This window comes from Ochotona princeps, chromosome 13 (assembly GCF_030435755.1).
Source record: "Ochotona princeps isolate mOchPri1 chromosome 13, mOchPri1.hap1, whole genome shotgun sequence".
NCBI lineage: Eukaryota > Metazoa > Chordata > Mammalia > Lagomorpha > Ochotonidae > Ochotona > Ochotona princeps.
The window spans coordinates 14,058,559-14,076,973 of record NC_080844.1 but is presented as its reverse complement, the minus strand read 5'-3'; the positions used below and the strand labels follow the sequence as shown (position 1 = coordinate 14,076,973).

General features: G+C 42.9%; 1 protein-coding gene across 1 annotated transcript in view; it reads left to right on the top strand.

Annotated features, from left to right (window-relative positions):
* BTAF1 (B-TFIID TATA-box binding protein associated factor 1) overlaps positions 1 to 18,415 on the top strand; it is a 97,372-nt gene that overhangs the window by 62,501 nt on the left and 16,456 nt on the right. The window contains exons 20-28 of the mRNA XM_058672045.1: positions 6,759 to 7,185; positions 7,801 to 7,991; positions 9,986 to 10,139; positions 10,882 to 10,991; positions 11,897 to 12,098; positions 14,259 to 14,407; positions 15,766 to 15,918; positions 16,721 to 16,842; positions 16,923 to 17,090. Of these exons, the coding sequence (XP_058528028.1) occupies positions 6,759 to 7,185; positions 7,801 to 7,991; positions 9,986 to 10,139; positions 10,882 to 10,991; positions 11,897 to 12,098; positions 14,259 to 14,407; positions 15,766 to 15,918; positions 16,721 to 16,842; positions 16,923 to 17,090 (1,676 nt within the window). The remainder of the gene's footprint in view (positions 1 to 6,758; positions 7,186 to 7,800; positions 7,992 to 9,985; positions 10,140 to 10,881; positions 10,992 to 11,896; positions 12,099 to 14,258; positions 14,408 to 15,765; positions 15,919 to 16,720; positions 16,843 to 16,922; positions 17,091 to 18,415) is intronic.

The following is an 18,415-nucleotide window of genomic DNA, read 5'->3' as shown; positions in this document are numbered from 1 at the left end:
TGCTAGGATACCACGCCAGGCCCCGAGTTTTTGTTTTTATGGTTGTGTTCTGTAACTTTTCTAAGGAATCTTTTCCTATCTCCAGGTGCGTTTTCTAGAAAGTCATGTAGTTGAGTTTTAAGTGTATATTCACACTAATGTTTGCATGTAATATGAGGTGAGAGTCAAGTCTTGTTTTTTGTACAAATGCCTTGTTTTTTTTTTTTTGCTGTCTCGCAACAGCTCAAGAAGCTGTCCTTTTTTATTTACTCAGACACATCACAAGCTTCTACACAAACAAATAATTGTTCTATTTTTACTTCAAGACTAAGGGGGCATGCACAGACATTTGGTCATTCTGTATGTACTTCAGGGCTAAGCAGGTGCCCCTAAAGATAATTCTGCAAAATACTGTATTGATATTCTTCAAAGCAAGCCATTATTCATTCTTCAGTAGTAGCCATGGAGAGACAGCCAGGACTCCACGGCCAAGGCACATGGAATTACCTGCTAATCAGTAATATATTCCTACCACATTCTTTTTTTTTTTTAATTTATTTTTTTATTGCATTTCATTTTTTTAAAATTAATTACATTGCATTATGTGATACATTTTCTATGCCCTGGGATTCCCCCCGCCCCTCCCCACACCCTCCCCCCACGGCGGATTGCTCCACCTTGTTGCACTTCCATAGTTGAAATTCAGTTGACATTCTTTCATTGGAGGTATTTACCAAGCATAAAGTTCAGCATCTTATTGTCCTGGTAAGTTCAGTGATTTCTTGGTGAGACCATCTCTGGTCTGAAGGCAGAGCCGGCAGAGTATCATCCCAATCAATTAAAGGCCCCAACATATTTCCAACCATTTACAACATTGTGGTATTAATTGACATGGTATTGATTAACCAATATGTTAATAGGAAAATGCAGGTTCTCAACCACAACCTGTGACTTCTTCATAGACATTTCAATTTCGGTTTATATTCAACCGTGTTCTATACACCTTAAAATGGCTTAGATTGCTATTCAGCTGTCTCATGCCTATTTTAATTTTAGTATTTAGCAGTTTATAGCATTGAAGCACGTTTTCACTGAACCTGGCTGTTTTTCAGGTGGTCTAACTGTATAATTCTGACAGAATATATGTCAACAGTTTAGGTGAGCATGTTTAGGAGGGGTGTGCAGAGAAATCTTCCATACCCCAGTGATGAGTAACTAATCTTTGTGTCCTACCCAGTGAGTTATAAGTGCATCCATGCTGACCGTTTCCTGTCTGTTTCTAAGCTTTCCTTGTTCTCTATCTATTCTAGTTTTGTTTGTTTGTTTTGAGGGGTTTCTGGAGCGCTCCTGATGGTTATTACGAGAGGGGGTGGGGACCCAAAGTTGGAAGCAGGCAAGGACCAGAGAAAGCTCCTCTCCCTAGTCCTGAAGGAAGTTTACTGTTCTTCTGTTTCTGCGGACCGCTCAGGGATCCTGGTTGTTGTTCCAATGACCTTGGATCCTGCAAGGCAGGACTTGAGCTTCTTCCATCCTATGTGGTAGATCCAAATGGGGGTGGTTGACCTCAGAGTTCTTGGTCTCCGAAGGCACTCCATTTCCCCGTGGTCTCCTTGGCAGTAGGGATGTAGCCCTCGGTGCTCATACTGATAGTCCTTGGTGAGGATCTAGGAGTCTTCAGGTTTGGGATAAAAGCCTCCTCCTATCCGCCTGCTCCACTCCGGGGATCCCTCTCTGCTCTATGCGCATGACCTCCTGTTAAGAGGTTGTTAGGATTACTCCTGATTCCCCTATTTGCCTTTGTAGTTTTGCTATTGTCTAATGTTAATTCGAGCCTGTTGTCTATGAGTTACCAGTTATGATCCTGATAGGTTAAATTTCCCATCTTCCTCACACCTTCTAGGGTGATGTAAGATTTCTCTGCTCTCCCTCCCCATTTCCAAGTATCATGGGGTCTTACAAGTACATTAGGTTTTACAATTCTTTGATGTAGATCATAAGCAATCTGCCTCATATCATTGGTTACTTCACAATATCTTACTGCATGAGATACAGGCTGTTTGGGGTTGAGATAATATTACTCTTTTTCGGATTGACATCATTTCATAACAACCACATCGATCACAATAACAACAACAACATCAACAACAAATTGTTGTTTTTGAAAAGACATTCTTTAGCTTTTTTTTGCTATTTGGGTTTTTTTTTAACCTTTGCCAGAAACCAGCTGAAATACACTCACGAGTTTAGGTCTGTTTTGGGGTTTAGTGTGTTCAGTTGGTTTATCTTCTGTTACACCGGCACCACTGCCTTGGGCTTGCTCAGTTGCTGAGGTTAGTTATTCCTGAGGATTGATACCAGAAATTGAACCAATTTGAGGCTGCTGCCTGCAATTTTAGCATCTCACATGGGCACTGGTTCAAGTCTTGGCTCTGTTGCTTCTGATGTAACTCTGTTGATGGGCCCCCTGTGCGTCCACAGTGGGGTCCGTGCGCTCCTGGCTGCTGGGTTCAGCTTGCCCCAGCCTGACGGCAGCCGTTTGAGTATTGGGGCCACAAGTGGAAGATTCTCCCCTCTCCTTTTCCTTTTCCCTTTCTCCTCTTTTCCTCCCTCCCCTTCCCTCTGTAGCTTTGCCTTTCAAACAGACTTTTTTGTGATGGTCTCTGTGAGCTTTTTTTAAGTTCTCACCTGTGATAGAAAACTAAAATTGCTACTTTTATGAGTTCTTTTATAAAGTTGATTTTCTAATTATTGTTATTTAGATTTTTTTTAATTGCCTCCTTCCTCCCTATTTTTGCTCATCTAGAATCGAATCTCAATTTTTCTTTTCTTTTTTTTTTTTTATATAATCCATTTTATTGTATTGTTGTTGACAATCTTTACATAGTTAACTATAGTTGAAGGAAAATCAAGAAAGAGAAGGAAAAAAAAAAAAAAAAAGGTTCAGGGGGATAGGGAGGTGGGCAATGCTATTATGTCCATATTGTTTCCATCATGTATCTGAGGTAAAAGGGGATATTGAGGGAGAAGCCCCACCCGGTTTCCCGCCCACCCCAAGTCCCATATGTGGGGCATGCTCTGAGATATGTGCTCAAGTGGAGTTAATAGTTCTCCAGTTATGAGTCACTGCCAGTTTCGCTCGATGAGGTGGTCCACTGATTGATATGGTCCATCATGAAGTCTCCATTTGTCCCATATTTCGCTGCCAACATGTAGCTGAGATGAATGATTGTCCTATTCTGTCTTCTGTCTTTTCTTGGTTAGAATTCTGAGTCCAGCAGTTCAAGTGGGGAGATCTCCAAAGATACTTTGAGGTATTCCCAGACCAGATTCTTGTATGTTCTAGCAAGCACAGGGCCCGGCACAGTCCATCACCCTGATCAGCTGGTGGTTGCAATTGCTGTGTTGGTTCTGTTTTCAGTCCCGAGTTGCACTGGAACCAATGGGTGTTGCAGTCCAGTCTGGTTCGGCCCTTACATCAACCAGTGGGAGCTGCAGCCTAGTCGGGGCGACCCACAATAACCCCCACCAAGCCTGCCCCCTACCCTGGTTTGCCAATTTGTGTAGCAGAAGACCAGTCTGTCCCCCATCCCATTTGGCTCTGGTACTTGTCAATGGGTATTAAAGCTTAGTTCTATCTAATCGACTCAACCATCCAGCCTTCACAGATGTTGTTGAGTGCCTCTGTCTAGCCATCCCAGCCCCCGTCCTAGTTTTCATGCCCTCCCACGGGAATAGTGACCCAAGAAGGGGGAACCCACTTTTTCCCTCCCAGGTCTCTCTGTCCCGGTTTATGCACTCTTTAGGTGGTCCTGTGATTTGACTCGACAGAATTAGTCCCCAGTGCCAGCTTCTGCCAGCTGATGCTGTGGCCCTGATCTTGTCCACATGCAGCGCACAGGTGTTGTAGCCTTGCTTAGTCGTGTCTGTCTCTATCCCAGCCAACACTCTCCAGTGGGAGTGGTTGTCCAGCGAGGGGACCAGCCCCTTAACCCCCCCCGCCAGCTCTGCCCCTCCCTTCCTGGATCTCACGTGTGCTGGATGGGTGCTGCATTCATGTCCAGTACAGGCAACCACGCCCTGGCGTTCCAGAATGTGTACTGGTTTTGTCGCAACCAAACCCGGCCCATTCCACACTCTGTTCTGGTGATCGGATTTGCCAGAGGATGACATAAACTGATTCAGCCTGGCCTGCTCCTGACCCATGCCGAATGCATGCCAGTGGGAAACTTTCCATGGCCTATTCTGGGCTGTTTCCAATCATGCTTCTCGCGCTTACCTGCAGGGACTGTGTCCTGCCAGAGGAGTTGCCCAGGCTCCTCCATCAGAACCCCTCCCAATGCCAGATTTTGCGCTTGCCAGGGGGTTCTTGAGCCAACCCTACTCAGTTCACCTCCTGTCCTAGCAGGAACAGTGGCTTTTCCTGGCTGGCTTTCACCCCATTCTGACTCTTGTTGTTGGATGTTTCAGCCCAGCCATGGCTCGTCCATACCCACATACAGCTCACACATGGCTCAGAAGGGGATTGAGACCCAGCCTAGTCAGTCCCACATCTACCCTGTTTCTCCATAACACCAGATGGTGCTGGGATCTGAACCGGCCTGGTGCATCCAATCCCAGCCCACACTAGTGCCTCGGGTGACTGCAACTGTTTCCTAGATAGAACGCAGCCCCCATTCCAGCACATACACCCCTTGGTGGGAACCTCATCCCAGCTGTGGCATCCCAGATTGGGGCCGTTCCTAGCTGTAAATCACGCACCTGCACGTGGTTGCTCCGAGGACCATTAGGTGCCAGCCTGCTACACAAGCCGGAGCTTATCTTTTACTTGATAGGTGTTCAAAGCTCAGCATTATTAAGGGATTGGAAGTTCTTCAAAGGAAGAGTTACTGGCATTGGGAATCTTTAGGATTGACTCAGATCCCAGAAACAGTGGGGTCACTCTAGAGCTATCTCAGCAGCGATTCAGATGTCCAATACCCCAGAGCTCCCCGGCCAGCAGGCCAGCAGGCACAGCCTGGCGCCAAATGGCTCATTGGCCGCCCTGGCCCAGCCCGCCATGAGCCATGGGCACATGGCGGACTGGGTTCGGGATCCGAGCTAGACGTCCTCTCCCGCAGCCCTCGGCTCGCCTCTGGCAGCCGGAGGTTAAATCCTGCAGGCCCGAGGTTGCGCCCCTCCCCAATCCCGTTCACCCACCACCCAATGAGGGTGTTGGGTGGGTCCCGGACATGCCCAGTCACGGAGGCCTCCCCCCTCGGCGTACTCACCCCAGAAGGAAGCAGGCCGCACCCAGGCATGTCCGGGCCCAGCCCGCCATGAGCCATGGGCACATGGCGGACTGGGTTCGGGATCCGAGCTAGACGTCCTCTCCCGCAGCCCTCCGCTCGCCCGAATCTCAATTTTTCTTACAGATTTTCTTCTTCTGGGGGTTTTTCTTTTTTAAAGCTTGTCATATGATCTCTTTCTTCAAGACTGTCTTATTTCATTCGTCTTATTCCTTGCTCAGATTACCATTTTGGCATTTGTATAATGTCCAGTGGTTTGGCCTTGGTATTAAAAAATGAACATAAATGGCAGAGAAGTATCCCAAACACTTGGGTCGTCTGCTGCTGCTTTTTGGCTGGAAGCTGGTTGGATACAGAGTGCCTGGGACATGAACTATTGAAGTTGGTTTTTTTGTTGTTTTTTTTTTTTTGCTTTTTTTTTTGCATTTATTGGAAAGGCGGGTTTACAGAGAGAAGACAGCTCTTCCATCTGCTGGTTCACTCCCTAAATGACCACAAAATGGCTGGAGCTGAGCTGATCTGAAGCCAGAAGCCGGGAGCTTTTTCCAGTCTCCCACATAGGTTAGGGTTCCAAGGACTTGGCCATCATTCATTGTTTTTGCAGACCATAGAGCAGGGAGCTGGATGGGAAGTGGAACATCCAGGACACAAACCTGCATGCATATGGGATGCTGGCGTTTTCAGGCAGAGGATTAGTTAGCTGAGCCATGGTGCTGGTCCTGATTCTCATAACAGTTAACTCTCCCCCAAATGCCTGCGACATTTCAAGGTCCACTGAGACTGAAACCTAGCACCCCAAACGCATTCTCGGTCTGTTACCTGAGTGGCAGTAGCCCACATACATGGGTTAGGTGTTAGGCATGAGTTGGATAGGGAGTGAAGCTCTTGGGACTGGAAACAGCACTCTGGTATTTGGTGCTGGCAGATAGCTGGTCAACCCACCAGAAGTGATACCATCCCTGAGTTTTCTTTTTAAGGTGTTGAAAATGTTTTAAATTTGGTTCGTAACTAATAAACTAAAAAGCTGAATAAGCTAAAAGCTGCTCAGTTAAAAAGAGTTCAGTTGACAGCGTTCAGTAAATGATTATCCTAAAGATTGTTGAAGGCAAGAATATTTTCCCAAAAAGAGCTTAGTAAATTTTGATATTCCTTAATAGAATCTATTTGCTTATAGATTTTTCATTTCACCAAATACTGTGTAGAGTGTAAGGGTAATTTTCCTTCATGCTAATTGGACACATTGAAAGGATTATTTATTTCCCAGAAACTGTATTTTTCTTTTTGAAAAAAAAAAAAAGTGTAATGCTCATGTTAAATTAGATCAGATGATTAAAATAGTTTAGTTGAGAGATACTAGATGCTTAATTTATAGAGTATTGAACCAGTACCATGTATTGTGCAAGTTAGAAACTAAAGGCTTATGTTAGCCCTTTAGGAGTTGATAGTCTTTTGGGATTCATATAATTAATTCTTAATTTCTTTTTTTCCTGCTAGGTCACTACTGTTTTTAATGAAGCCACGTCATCTTTCAGTTTGAATCCTCAAGTGTTACAGCAGTTAGATAGCAAACGGCAGCAAGTCCACATGGCAGTCACAGAGACCAACCAGGAGTGGCAGGTGTTGCAGTTGAGAGTACACACTTTCGCTGCATGTGCGGTTGTGAGCTTACAGCAGCTTCCAGAGAAACTAAATCCTATCATAAAACCGTTAATGGAGACAATTAAGAAAGAAGAGAATACGCTAGTTCAAAACTATGCAGCTCAGAGCATAGCCAAACTGCTTCAGCAGTGCACAGCAAGAACACCTTGTCCTAACTCAAAAATCATTAAAAACCTTTGTAGCTCACTTTGTGTGGACCCATATCTAACTCCTTGTGTCACATGTCCGGTACCAGCACAGAGTGGTCAGGAAAACTCCAGAGGTTTGTATCAAGATTTATTCAGGATAAAGAAAGAATTAAACTTTTATATTTGTTTTTCTTTACTTACGGATATAATTTAAGCACTAATCCAGTTGTTTTTGCCCTTTTCCCATTCTCAGCAAGCTATTTTGGTCGTACCAGAATTACTTGTTACATGAATTAGCATATATTGCTGATAAATCATAACTCTCGGAAGCTGTTCGAGACGCCTGGAGAATGATGGCTGAAATCCGTCAGTTCATCTCCCACTCTCCTTACTGTTGGATGAGGCAGCAGTAGTTTATAACAATCATTATTTTTTAGAAATTATGCTGAGGACATTGTAGTGAAAACTTGGTTGAAATGTTTTTTTAATACTTATCAGGCCTAAGCATACTTTTTAAAAAAATTTCATGCATTTTTAAGTGAGGGCATAATCATTCTTATTTACCTATTTTGCAACATCGATTGTGTTAGGTGTAAATGCTGTGCATCCAAGATGTTTTGTTACCATGTCATTGTCTGAAGAAAATGTTTATAGAAAGGCCTGGAAAGACAGTTTTCTTATGTTTTCATGTGTTTTTGCAAAGCATTTGGTTACATATGATTGAAGCGTTAACTCTTTCTCCTTGTTAGGCTCTAACTCGGAAAAAGATGGAATGCACCATACTGTCACAAAGCACAGGGGTATAATTACACTCTACAGGCATCAGAAAGCTGCCTTTGCTATCACAAGTAGACGAGGTCCTACCCCCAAAGCAGTGAAAGCTCAAATAGCAGACCTTCCTCCTGGGAGTGGTGGGAACATCCTCATTGAACTTGACGAGGTGAGGAGTTTTCTGTGAATATTTTGATTTTTTTAAAACAGGTAAGCGGCTTATAGATTAAGAACTGGGTTGGGCCTGGCGGTGTGGCCTAGTGGCTTAAGTCCTCTCCCTGAACGTACCGGGATCCCATATGGGCGCCGGTTCTAATCCCGGCAGCTCCACTTCCCATCCAGCTCCCTGCTTGTGGCCTGGGAAAGCAGTCGAGGATGGCCCCAAAGCCTTGGGTTCCTGCACCCTTGTGGGAGACCTGGAGGAGGTTCCTGGTTCCTGGCTTCGGATCGGCGCAGCACCGGCCGTTGCAGCTCACTTGGGGAGTGAATCATCGGATGGAAGATCTTCCTCTCTCTCTTTCCTCCTCTATATATATCCGCCTTTCCAATACAAATAATAAATCTTTGAAAAAAAAAAAAGGACTGGGTTATCATGTCAGCTCTCAGAACTGTGTTTTTGCATTTTCTTTTAAAGATTGATTTGTTCATTTGAAAAGCATGGTTACACAGAGGGAGAGACCAAGAGAGAAAGCTGTCTTTCATCTGTTGTTTGACTCCTGCAGTGGCCACAACAGCTAGGCCTGGACCCAGGGCCACCAAAACCAGGAGCTTTTTCTTGTCTCCCGCATGGGTGCAGGGGCCCAAACATTTGGGCCATCTTTTGCTTTTCTAGGCATGGTGCTAGAATCGAATTGGAGCAACCAAAACTTGAACCAGTGTCAGCCAGTATGGGATGCTGGCACCATAGACAGTGGCTTTACTTAGAAAGCCAGTTGCTGACCCCTGCTTTTGCATTATTTATTTATTTTTATTGGAAAGTCAGGTTTACATGAGAAGAAGAGATAAAAAGATCTAGTTCACAAGTGGCTGCAACAGCCAGAGCCGAGCTGATCAGGAACCAGGAGGTTCTTCCGGGACTCCCACATGGGTGCAGGGTCCCAATGCTTTGGGCCGACCTTGACTGTTTTCCCAGGCCACAAGCAGGGAGCTGGATGGGAAGTGGAGCAAACAGAATATGAACCCGGTGCCCATATGGAATCCTGGTGCATACGCAGTGAGGACTTTAGCCACTAGGCTGCCATGCTGGGCTCTGCCTTTGCAGTTTTTAAGTGAAGGGACAAGCTTTAAATCCCTTTTGGAACAGCATAATGAAGACAGCAAATTTCTACAAATTTCTCATGCCTCTTGTAATTTTTACTGCTTTTGCTGTTTTAGGGAAAAATCTTTGTTGATAGGTACATAAGCTACTCACTAAACCAGTTGACTCCTGTGTCGTTTCCTTCAGAGAAGATACTAAATAACAGTGAATTTTGGGGTATTCCATTCCTCTGTATTCTATAGTAAAAGCTTCTTTTTAAAGACAAGTAATAACCAGTGATAAAAAGCAGGGTGATGGTTTGATCATTGTCACATCAGTAACAGTAGAATGAAAGTTCTAACTTGTTTTTTGGGTTTTTAAAAGATTTGGTTTTTGAAAAGTGAACATATATCTTGCCCCTAAAATATGTGTATCTCATGTATTTGGGGTGGGAATGGAGGAACAGTTTGGATTGTAATTATTGCAGAATAAGTTACTGATTTTATGTAGGTATTGTTATTCTCTGGTTTTTAAACTTGAACATTAAAATTTAGGAATTGTACAATCATGTAAATGTAATTTTTGGAAGGTGTTTTTAATTGTCTGAATTATGACTAATTAAGAGTTCTTGATTGGTTAATGGTAACACTCTAGGTTTGACAGATGATGACTTGCATTCTGATAGTAAATTTTATTTTAAAGATTATTTATTGGGAGGTAGAGTGACAACGGCACTGGTTCATTTTCCAAATGGCCACCACAGTCACGTCTGGGCTGGAATGAAACCAGGTGCCAGCATTCCATGCTGGTCTTCCACATGGGATGCCAGGGCCCAAGTTCTTGGCCCACGCTGCACTGTTAATCTGATATGGGATGCCAGCATTGCAAATCGAGGTTTGCTATTTTTAACTAACATTCAATTTCAGGCACAGAAGCCTTACCTAGTACAACGAAGAGGAGCTGAATTTGCCTTGACAACCATTGTGAAGCATTTTGGTGGTGAGATGGCAAAGAAGTTGCCACATCTTTGGGATGCCATGATTGGTCCATTGAGGAATATGATTGATATAAATAATTTTGGTATGTGCGTATTTTTCTAAATCTGACTTTTAATAAATCTAAGTGATAAGTAAATGGAGTGTATCAGTTTAAAGTAAAAATGTCTGTACCTTTTTATCCCAAACCAGCAGGTAAGTTTTAAAGTGAGAGATTGGTAAAACATTTCCTCTATTTTTAATTTACTTTCATGTCAGTCTGCGTACATTTTGCTCTTGTTTTTTTTCCAATACATGTTTTAAAAGATACCTGAAATGGATAAGTTTTTTCTTTAATTGAAGATTTATTTATTTTGTTACGAAGTCAGATATACAGAGAGGAGGGGAGACAGAGAGGAAGATCTTCCGTCCGATGTTTCACTCCCCAAGTGAGCTGCAACGGCCGGTGCTGCGCCGATCCGTAGCTGGGAACCAGGAACCTCTTCCAGGTCTCCCACAAGGGTGCAGGGTCCCACCAAAGCTTTGGGCCATCCTCGACTGCTTTCCCAGGCCGCAGGCAGGGAGCTGGATGGGAAGTGGAGCTGCCGGGATTAGAACCAGCGCCCGTATGGGATCCTGGGGTGTTCAAGGCGAGGACTTTAGCTGCTAGGCCATGCTGCTGGGCCCAAAATGGATAAGTTTTAAAACTACTTCGGCTGTATTCAGAGCAGTATTCCAGTACTTTTCTTAAGGTCATGGCATTTAATTTTAACGTTAAAATGCAAAAGTTTTTTGGACTCTAAATTTGGAGTTTTAAGCTGATATTGAGATATAATATGTTTTAACAGACGGCAAGTCCCTTCTGGAGAGGGGAGATGGCCCTGCTCAAGAACTGGTGAATTCTCTGCAGGTTTTTGAGATAGCAGCAGCTTCAATGGATTCTGAGCTTCATCCCTTGGTAACTAACTAATGAAAATGTAATAATTCTTCAAGTAAAACAGATGGTCAGCTAGAGCTTTGATGTTATCTCTAGTAATTACAGTTTTCTTTGATATGGTAAAACTGTATTCTTTTACTATCAAGACAACTCTTGGGGGCTTTGTTAGCTGGGTATATGAATGGTAGAATACCCAAGCTGGTATCTTAGAGTATGGAGAAGAATTAGAATTGGGGAAAGGACTATGATAATACATAGGGATAGCTGTTCATTCTGATCTTTCTAATAATATAGCTCTAGGAAGAAAGAGCACAGTAAAACCTGTTTCCACATGAGTATAAAGGTGGAAGTTCCAGATGTCTTAAGAAGAATGCTTGAGAAAGAAGTTCTGCATCTTTCTTTTTCAAAGAGTTATTGCTTACTTTGAATTTAGATTAATTTTTTAAGGATTGATTTATTTATTGAAAAGGCATAGTTCCAGAGAGGCAGAGGGATCTGTCTCCTGGTTTACTCCGTAAATGGCTGCAACAGGCAGGACTAGACCAGTCTGAGGACAGGAGCCAGGAACTTTTTCTTGGTATCACACTCAGTGCATAGGCCCGGGTACTTGGACCATGTTTTGCTGCTTTCCTAGCACAGTGGTAGGAAGCTGGATCAGAAGTGGAGCAGCTGGGACTTGAACTGGTAGTTGCACGGGATGCCGGTGCTACAGGTGGAAGCTTTATTCACTAGGCCACAGTATTGGCTACTAATTTGACTTTCTACATTGGATGTTTTGATGGTAATTTTAAGATATTTGAATACATTTTTGAATTTAGAGTCACTTGGAATATTGAGGACTTGTCAGAATATGGACTGTTACTATGTTTTAAAGAGTAGATTGTCTAGTAAGAGTATTCTGATTGCCTGTGACTTTTGTTTTTTAGTTGGTACAGCATTTGCCTCATCTTTATATGTGCCTTCAATACCCCAGCACTGCAGTGAGGCACATGGCTGCTCGTTGTGTTGGTGTTATGAGCAAAATAGCTACCATGGAAACAATGAATATTTTTTTGGAGAAGGTTCTTCCGTGGCTTGGAGCGATTGATGACAATGTCAAACAAGAGGGTGCAATTGAAGCACTTGCCTGTATCCTTTTTATTTGGACAGACTGTTCAGAAGTTGCAGATATTGTACTTTGGGGTGGTTAAAATAGAATTAATTTATTCAAATATTTACATAAATAATATGCCTGTTCTCCCCAGAAAGCCACTTATTATATTTTATTTTGAAGTATTGTTAGATTTCATTGCAAACTGATATATTTATTTGAAAATCAGAGTTATGGGGACAGGCCAAGGGGAGATAGGCAGATCTTCCACCCACTGGCCCACTCCTCAGATGGCCACACTAGCTGAGGCTGGGCCAGTCTGAGCCGGCAGCTTCATCCGGTCTCCCATTTGTGTGTTGGAGCACAGGTGCCTGGTCCATCCTTTGCTGCTTTTCCAGGTGTATTAGCTGAATTGCAAGTAGAGCAGCCAGTCCCAAACCAGAACCTATAAAGGATGTTGGCTTTGCATGAGCTGGCCTTTGCCATCATCGACAGCGCTAGCCCCAAAACATTTAAATTCTTTTTTAGAAAATGTGTTTATTTGAGCCAGATAGAATTCCCGTTTTCTGACCTACTCACCAAATGCACCTCATGGACTTGTGGCTGGACCTAGGAACTTTGACTGTCGTATAGGACACCCATATAGTTGGCAGGAACCCCGTTATTTGAGTGATTGCTGCTGTGTCCTAGTTCTGCAGTAGCAGGAAGCTGGAGTCAGGTGTTGGTAGTCAAACCCGAGTGTTCCAATATGGGTTGCTGGAGTCTTAACCACTAATTAAATGCTGTCCCAAGACATGTTTTTACATTTTATTTTTTAAATTTGTTTTGTTAGAAATGTGCAGGAACAGAGTGAGTGCTCCTATCTGCTGGTTCACAATCCAGATATCCACAAATGACCAGGGATAGATCTGCCCAAATGCAGGAGCCTGGAATTCAGTCCGTCTTCCACATGAGTGGCAATAATGCAACTACTTAAGCCGCCCTCTAGAGTATGCGTTAGGAGGAGGCAAAAACCAGGAGCAGAACTAGTATTCAAACCCAAGTACCCTAAAAGCTGTTTTGTCACATGCCTACAATCAAGACAGCTTTTTAATAGACAAAATAGTTTTATGTCATTTATTAATAATAACTGATCTGTTTTTTGTGGTAATTGTTTCATTGATATGAATCAAGTACTGTTAGATATTCTATATTTTATACATTACATTCAAAGTACTTTTCTCCTTTAAGGTTTATTTATTTATTTATTATTGGAAATTCAGATTTATAGAGAGAAGGAGACACAGAGAGGAAGACCTTCCATCCACTGTTTCACTCCCCAGGTAGCCACAATGGCCAGAGTGATTTGATCTGAAGCCAGGAGCCCCGAACCTCAGAACTCCTCCAGGTCTCCCATGTGGGTGCAGCATCCCAAGGCTTTAGGCTGTCCCCGACTGATTTCCCAGACCACAAGCAGGGAGTTAGATGTGAAGTGGAGCAGCTGGGATATGAACTGGAGCCCATGTGGGATCCCAGCATATGCAAGGAGAGAACTTTAGCCACAAGGCTGTTGTGCTGGACCCTGATTTTTTTCTTAAGTGTAAAATGCCAAGAATGCCTAGATAACAAATACATAGGCAGGGTGCTTTTGTAAGGGTATAGTCATGCCAACAATCTTAAACTCAAGATATCTGAGAGGTGTTTAAAGACCAAGAAAGATGGTTGGAGATCAAGGCAGTAGAAACGGATTGAAAAAGCTGAAGATTACTGGAGCAGTGTGCTTTATTAGGGTCACTGTGTCCAGTTGGTATTTGTCAAGAATCTGTTGGGAAATAAAAACAGAGGGAGGAAAAAAAAACTGGTGGCAAATTTGGAACAAATCTTTGTGTGATAGTTTTGTTACCTTACTCAACATAACTCACTTGGTTTTCACATTAGAATTCTAGAAAATTGTCCAAATATTCTTATTAAAATCTTATTTGTAAGGCTTCTCTTCAGTCTTCTTCAGACAAATACAATTTTTAAAAAGTTTTTAATCATGAGAAAGTTATGTTTTCACTGAGACAGCAGTAAGTAAATGCTATTATAATTGTATCATTGGCCTTGAGGGACTACCAGTCAGTGTGTTCCTTTGTGATAGAGAACTCACAAGTTGGTAGATGCTTTTGTGAAAATATCAGCTCCAGATGGTTTTGAAGTCTCCTTCATCACTCACTCAGGTGTAATGGAGCAGCTGGACGTTGGCATTGTGCCCTATATCGTCCTTTTAGTGGTGCCCGTCTTGGGAAGAATGAGTGATCAGACAGACAGTGTGAGATTCATGGCGACACAGTGCTTCGCAACGCTGATCAGACTCATGCCACTTGAGGTAAGGGGAGACATGGCTTGTGGTGTATGCTTTCTATATGCAGCCTTAATATTTGCAGTCCTGTTAAAAACATGTCAGACCAGAAACAGATAACTGTTTTGAAATCTTAATATTATAAGCATTAAGACTTATAATTTAATAGATACTTTCGTAAAGCAAAACACGGAATCAGATACTAGTTTCTAGAAGAATGATAATTTGTAAATACTTTTCTAGAGGTAAAACTGTTTCTCTGGACTCAAGTTGAGATGAACAGGAAATTTGAAAAACGGTTATTAAAACTATGAAAAGGAAATGAAGTTTCTGTGGGAGTATGGAGCAAGACATCAAGGCTAACATGCGAGCATTTGAAAGTATGTTCGATGGCAGAAATGCCATGTGTGCCAGGGCAGGCAACAGGTGTCTAAGTAAGGGATGAACCAGGAGCATTCTGCCATACAGTGTTTGGATGGGATTTCTGTAATTGTAGAAATTGTTATACGTATCATCCATTCTACAGCTTGTGTTGCTTATTTACATATGTTTACATACATTGTCATGTATAAACATGGAACGTTTTGTCATTTACCAACAATATACCCTGTTATTTAGTGGCTTTCGATGCTTATAAGTACTTGTTCTGAGTATGTACATCTAAAAGGCTTTGTATGGATGTATGCTTTTTTTTTTTTTTTTTTTAGTGAATACCAAGGTATTAAATTACTGGGTTGTATATTTATCTTTTTAAGAAACTACCAAACGGTTCTTCAGATTTTATATTCTTACCATTAAAGTATGGTTAGAAGCTGGATGGATTCTTTAAAGAAAAAAAAGTTGGTTAATATCTGATAAAGTTGAAGATACTCATTCCAAAAATGAGCTACCGAATCCTTTCTACGTATCTCCCATAAAATATATTCAACCTGTGTACCAGCACAGAGTTTTGGGAGTATATTAGTATTATTTATAACAGTCTATTGGGCTCCTCCCAACTCTTTTTGAAACAAATATTTAAATTGTGGAGTCTTATTTTGGAACAAAAGCAAGCTGACAGCATATAAAACAGTATCAGTGAATCTGTAACAGAGGAGTCCATATTTCTGAAGTTCATGAACAGGTATAGGAAAGTGGGTATAGGAAAGTGCATACATGGTGACGAAAGCAGAGGAGGTTATGATTAGGAAGAGCGTACAGGGTCTTCTGGGCTGGTGCTGCGGTTCGGGTTTCCTTTAGATTTGGTATTCAGGTGGCTGTTTGATAATCTGTTCAACCACATGTCACTGTGTGTTTGCATTAATAATACCTAAAATTACTTGATAAATCTGAGCATGACAAATTTTGAATCAGTAGCTTTAATGCACACTTAAAAATCATTTTAGGCTGGCATTCCAGACCCTCCAAATATGTCCGAAGAGTTAATCCAATTGAAAGCCAAAGAGCGACACTTTCTGGAGCAATTGTTAGATGGGAAAAAGTTAGAAAATTATAAAATTCCCGTACCAATCAATGCTGAACTCAGAAAATATCAGCAGGTAAGTTTTATATTTATCTTGTAAACATGAATAGTGATTTGTTTTTCCAATGTACTTGGCAAAGGTGTAAAAATTGGTTTAGTACAATCTTCTGCTTAGTATCTCAGGACCATTCATTTCCCTTTTGCTTGGATAAAGGTTTGCGGGGACTGGCATCGTGGCTCAGCAGGTTAAGCCTCCATGTGTAACATCGGCAGCCAGAACACTGATTGTATTTCCGGCTGCTCGTTACAGTTTAGCTTCCTAATGATACACCTGGTCCCCATCATGAAATGTCTGGCTCCTGGCTTTTAACCTGGTCCCTAGCAGGGGAGAGAACCCGTGAACAGAACACCTCTTGTCTGTCCCCCTCCCCTTCCTTCCCCCTTGCCATCTCGCTTTTCTTTCCTTTTTAGATGAATGAATAAATGTTTTTTTTTTTTTTTAAGTTCTTGGTCTGTACAAAGTTTAAAGATTTATTTTTGTGAAAGGCAAACTTAAACAGAGAGCTTCCATCCACTGTTTACTCCATAAATGGCTGCCAACAGCCCAGATCTTAGGCAGGTGAACACCGGGAGCCAGGAACTCCATCCTGGTCTCCTACAAAAGCGGCAGGGACCCACGTATGTGTGCCATCTTCTCCGCCTTCCCGGGCACCTGAGCAGCAAGCCGCAGCACAAGGGGCGTGGCCAGGACTCGGGGCGGGGAAGCAGCACTGTAAACCTTTTGTGCCTCTCTTCTAGACTCTGTGTAAACACCCTTTTTATAGTTCTTTTATTTCTATGACCTGCTAACGTTTACAATTTTTCTTTTTATACTTTAGGATGGTGTGAACTGGTTAGCATTTCTGAATAAATACAAGCTTCATGGAATTCTGTGTGATGACATGGGCTTAGGGAAAACTTTGCAGTCCATCTGCATCCTAGCGGGAGATCACTGTCACAGGTAACTTAAAATGTGATTTTAAAAGGTTTCCAGAGTCTGTTAAAGCAAGCATGGTGGTTACTGTTTTTTCCGTTATACAGAGCCCAGGAATATGCAAGATCAAAACTGGCAGAATGTATGCCACTTCCTTCCTTGGTCGTATGTCCTCCAACGTTAACAGGTCATTGGGTGGATGAAGTAGGGAAATTTTGCTCTAGAGAATATTTGAATCCATTGCATTATACTGGACCTCCTACAGAAAGAATAAGGTAAGCACTGTAAAAAACAAAACAAAACTTTTATTTTATTGCTTATTTTTATTGAAACATGAGATACAGAGAGGAAGATCTGTCTGATGATTCACTCCCCAAGTGGCCACAACAGCCGGTGCTGTGCCAATGCGAAGCCAGGAACCAGGAGCCTCTTTGGGGTCTCCCACACGGGTGCAGGGTCCAAAGGCCTTGGGCCATCCTCAACTGCTTTCTCAGGCCACAAGCAGGGAGCTGGATGGGAAGTGGGGCCTCTGAGATTAGAACCGGTGTCCATATGGGATCCCAGCATCTGCAAGGCAAGGATTTTTAGCTGCTAGGCTACCACACTGGGCCCCCCCCAAAAAAAAAGTTTTAGTTTCTAAGTACTTCCAGTTCCTTTGGTTATAAGACATAGAAAATTGATTCAGCACGCATTCACAATGAAACTCATTGAATTCAGGTATGTAAGCCATGATGTATCCAGTTGATCTTTTTGACTACTGAAGTGTGAAGCTGTCAAGACTGGGCTCATTCTGTATGTTCTTTTTTGCGGGACCATGCTGTGGTTTTCATTCTCTGCCGCTTCCCTGAGTGTCCTTTCTGCCTTGCTCCCTCGCTCGTCTGCTCCAAGATGGACTTGGTTCACACTGGCAGTATTAAAGCTCTTTTTTCTTTGTTGTGTTCCTGTTTACGTTTGCAAGAATAGAGGCCCATTTTAGTTTTGTGTGTGTGTGTGTGTGTGTGTGTGTGTGTGTGTGTGTGTGTGTTTTAAAGAAGAATCTGGATTCTAAGAAGTTGTTTTATTACTTATTTGAGAGAGACCTCACATTGACAGAGCTCACTCCCCCACTGCCTGCAGTAGCTGGGGCTGGGCCAGGCCAGGGCCAGGGAGTCAGTGAACCCGCCATGTGCTCTCGGAGGGATCCAGTGCTTAGGGGATGGTGTCGTGTGCTACTGCTACGTGAAGCTGAACTTGAACACAAGGCTAGAATTGGGAGGGGGCCAGGACGGGAGCCAGCATATTGACATGGGTGTAACATCTACCTTAACTGGAGTCTGAATTGCTCAACCCTCAGCCATGGGTCCACACTTAAGGTCTTTTTTTTCCCCCTCTGGAGGGGTAGTTGAGGGAAATAAGATTCTTAAAGGAAGGTCTTCCATTTGCTAGTTCACTGTCCAGTGTAGTGTCCAGAGTTTAACTTATCTGAAACTGGGAGCCAGGAGCTTTTGCACAGTCTCCCACATGGGTTCAGGGGCTCAAGGACTTGGGTTATCCTCCACTGTCTTGCCATGTCACAGCAGGGAGCTGAATTGGAAGTGGAACAGATTGGACATGAACCAGC